At 42.7% G+C, this 3,603-nt stretch overlaps 1 protein-coding gene across 1 annotated transcript in view; it reads left to right on the top strand.

The window, feature by feature from the left end:
* The window catches only part of LOC114065640 (myosin-7-like), a 21,362-nt gene that overhangs the window by 12,811 nt on the left and 4,948 nt on the right, over nt 1-3,603 (top strand). Inside the window, exons 15-19 of the mRNA XM_027899698.1 lie at nt 2-184; nt 909-1,035; nt 2,652-2,770; nt 3,091-3,287; nt 3,360-3,369. Of these exons, the coding sequence (XP_027755499.1) occupies nt 2-184; nt 909-1,035; nt 2,652-2,770; nt 3,091-3,287; nt 3,360-3,369 (636 nt within the window). The remainder of the gene's footprint in view (nt 1; nt 185-908; nt 1,036-2,651; nt 2,771-3,090; nt 3,288-3,359; nt 3,370-3,603) is intronic.

Raw genomic sequence — 3,603 nt, 5'->3', positions numbered from 1 at the left:
CACGCTGCAGCACGAAGCCACGGCTGCCGCCCTGCGCAAGAAGCACGCGGACAGCACAGCTGAGCTCGGGGAGCAGATCGACAACCTGCAACGCGTCAAGCAGAAGCTGGAGAAGGAGAAGAGTGAGCTCAAGATGGAGATTGATGACCTGGCCAGTAACATGGAGTCTGTCTCCAAAGCCAAGGTACACAACTATTTCTTCTAATCAATTCAAATGTAATCAAGTACTTATATTTAAGCATAGAAATTGAAGTCATACTTTAGAATAAATAACTGCACTTTGCAACTTGACTTTGTTTTTATACTAATTTCTTAATCCTTTGTGTGAGGTCTAAAAAACTGTAACACCTAACCTAAGGATCTGTGGAATCTCATTTCTTGTTCAGAGTATTATGACAAAAATGAAACACACTGACCTTACTGCTTTTTAATTTCTCCTAAAATAGAAGTTGCTCCTAGAGTAGTAAATTACCCTCTCCTTTATATTCCTATGTTTCTTTTCCTCCTTTAAATACTTCAGTGACATAATTTTTGAACAACACATAGAATTTTAAATTTGTTCCTCATTTTACAGTGTCCCATCATCCTTTTTATCTGTTTAAAATAGATTAGTGTATAATAGTAATACAGTAATAATTATTAATAAAAATTTGTGTCTGTATTAGGTATAGAATCATAGAATCACAGAACAGTTTGGGTTAGAAAGGACCTTACTTATGTCATCCCCCCTGCAATAGGCAGGGCATACACAAATGTTGGAATCAGAGACGCAAATTTCATAGAAATGTCTTTAATTTACCTGAGATTTTTTAACTTCTAAATAATTGATTATTTTTCCTTTGTAAGATTTGAGATTCTGACTAAGTTGAACCACCAGTCATCTTTCCTTCTTTTCTTCATGCAAATAGGCAAACCTGGAGAAGATGTGTCGCTCCCTAGAAGATCAACTCAGTGAGATTAAGACAAAAGAGGAGGAACAGCAGCGCACAATTAATGACATTAGTGCTCAGAGAGCTCGGTTACAAACTGAATCTGGTAATATATTTGTGTTTCTAAGAGAATATTTGTGTTATATGACCTGGGTTCTTTAAAAAAAGAAAGATACTTGAAAATTGAACATGAGACAGAAAAGCATTCTTGTTGTGCAGATGGCCAACAGAACCCTGAGAGAATCCTGAGCTGCATTAGGACAAGTGTTGCCAGCAGGTTAACAGAGGGTGATCCTTCGCTCTACTCAGCACAGATGAGGCCATGCCTGGATTGCTGTGCTGAGTATTAGGCTCCTCAGAACCAGAGAGATACAGTCAGCCTGGAGCAGGAGCAATAATAATATCTTTAAGGGACTGGAACAACTAGTCCCTGGAATAACTCCCCAGGGGCTTGGTAGAGTGATCACTAGGGGGTTTCAAGACACGACCAGGCGGCGTGCGAGATAACCTCATCTAGACTCCCTTTCCCACAAAAGGTTGCACCGGATGACCTTTCAAGATCCCTTTCAACTGGGACTTTTTCATGATTATATGACTAGTGTTTCAAAGAATTCATCTATCTCATAACCTAGATGTCATCCTTCTGCTTTCCAGGAGACATTCAGAAGAGGATAGTGATATACCTGAGCACGTATACCATGCTGTAGAATCATCAAATAGTTTAGGTAGAAAGGTCATCTAGTCCAACCCCCCTACAGTGAGCAGGGACAACTTCAACTATATCAGGTTGCTCAGCACCCCGTCTAACCCAGCCTTGAATGTTTAAATGATGGGGCATCCACTACATCCCTGAACAACCTGTGCCACCCCTCTCATTTGAAAAATCTTATTTCTTATATCTAATCTAAATTGAACCTCCTCCAGCTTAAAACATTATCACTTGTCTTATAGCAACAGGCCCTTATAAAAAGTTTGTCCCCATCTTTCTTTATAGGCCCTGTCAAGTATTGAACAATTGCAATAAGGTTTCCTCAGAGTCTTCTTTTCTCCAGGCTGAACAATCCTAATTTTCTCAGCCTTTCGTCATAGCAGAGGTGCTCCATCGCACTAATCATCTTCATGGCCTCATCTGGACTCACTCCAAGAGGCTGATGTCCTTCCTGTGGTGGATACCCCAGAGCTGGATGCAGTAGTCCTGGTGGGGTTTGACAAGAGTGGAGTAGAGGGGTAGAATCACCCATCTCCCCTGCATACCCTGTGGGATGTGGCCAGGACACATTTGTTTCTGAGCTCCCAGCACACACAGCCAGGACAGGGCTGCTCTCGATCTGTTCATCCTCCAGCCTGGACTGATACGGGGGGTTATCACAACCCAGGTGCAGCACCTTGCACTTGGCCCTGTTAAACCTCATATGATTCCTGTGGGCCATAAGCCCTCTGGATGGCACTCTAGTGTTCAGTCTGTAAGCTTGAGGGGAGCAAAGGGCTTAGAGCAAACAAAGAGTAAGACTAGCTGGATTTTACACAGGAGATCAGATCTTGCCTTTAAGTAAATACTGTGGCATTGTAAGAGAAGTGGATAGGTATATCAGTGATTATGAATACATGAAAGAAATAAAATTTTGATTTACTCAAAATATTTTATATGTGCATTCAATTATCAAGGTTAACATTTCTACGTAAGTCATGTCAAGGTTGTTTTACTCACCTGAACTCTCTCAGGTGAATATTCACGCCAGGTGGAGGAGAAGGATGCTCTGATTTCTCAGCTGTCAAGAGGCAAACAAGCTTTCACCCAACAGATTGAGGAACTCAAAAGGCATCTAGAGGAAGAGATAAAGGTGAGAAGGCTTTCCAAATTCTGAGTTATCTAATGGATTCCTTCTGTGTAGGAGGAGCTTCAGATGCATATGAAATTATAGAATCAAAAAGATGAGAGGAAGGAAAAAAATATTTGCGTAATTCAGTCCAAGTCCTCCCATAGTAGTTTTACTCTCCCTTCCCTGTAGCCTATCCATTAATTTTTTTACACATTCCCAGATCTTCTATTTTCATTCAGTGGTTTGTCATAACTCACAACAGAACCAATGTCCATCAACATTTCAGTCAGGAGATTTTCCAGGATATTGCCATTCCTGGACCCAATCCCACTCTCTTCTAGGCCAAGAACGCCCTGGCCCACGCCCTGCAGTCCGCTCGCCACGACTGTGACTTGCTGCGGGAACAATATGAGGAGGAGCAGGAAGCCAAGGGGGAGCTGCAGCGCGCCCTGTCCAAGGCCAACAGCGAAGTGGCCCAGTGGAGAACCAAATACGAGACAGACGCGATTCAGCGCACGGAGGAGCTCGAGGAGGCCAAGTACGTGGGGAGGGTGGGGAAGGCTGGCAGGGAATAAGAATGGAAATTTGAAGAAACTCCTGAGATATTCAGGAAGAAGTCAGTGTTGTGCTTTTTTTTGGAGTGCCACAAAGAGACAAAATATAACTGACATCAACTGGGAAAAACAGAAGCAGCAAAACTCTTTAGGTGCAGAACAGCAGAGAGGTTCCAGTGTGAATAGCAGAGAGGGAAATGCTGCAGCCCAGGATTCAGACATGGAAATAGAGTGGCTGTCTGGGAGAAGTCCCACATCTCCCTGTGAATGGTGGTCACACACTACCAAGTAACTAAGTCT

Source organism: Empidonax traillii, unplaced genomic scaffold (genome assembly GCF_003031625.1).
Source record: "Empidonax traillii isolate 1590-97213 ecotype Southwest subspecies unplaced genomic scaffold, ASM303162v1 scaffold685:size505991, whole genome shotgun sequence".
In the NCBI taxonomy this organism is placed as follows: domain Eukaryota; kingdom Metazoa; phylum Chordata; class Aves; order Passeriformes; family Tyrannidae; genus Empidonax; species Empidonax traillii.
Note: the sequence above shows the minus strand (reverse complement) of the source record. Positions and strands in the feature narration are given on the sequence as shown.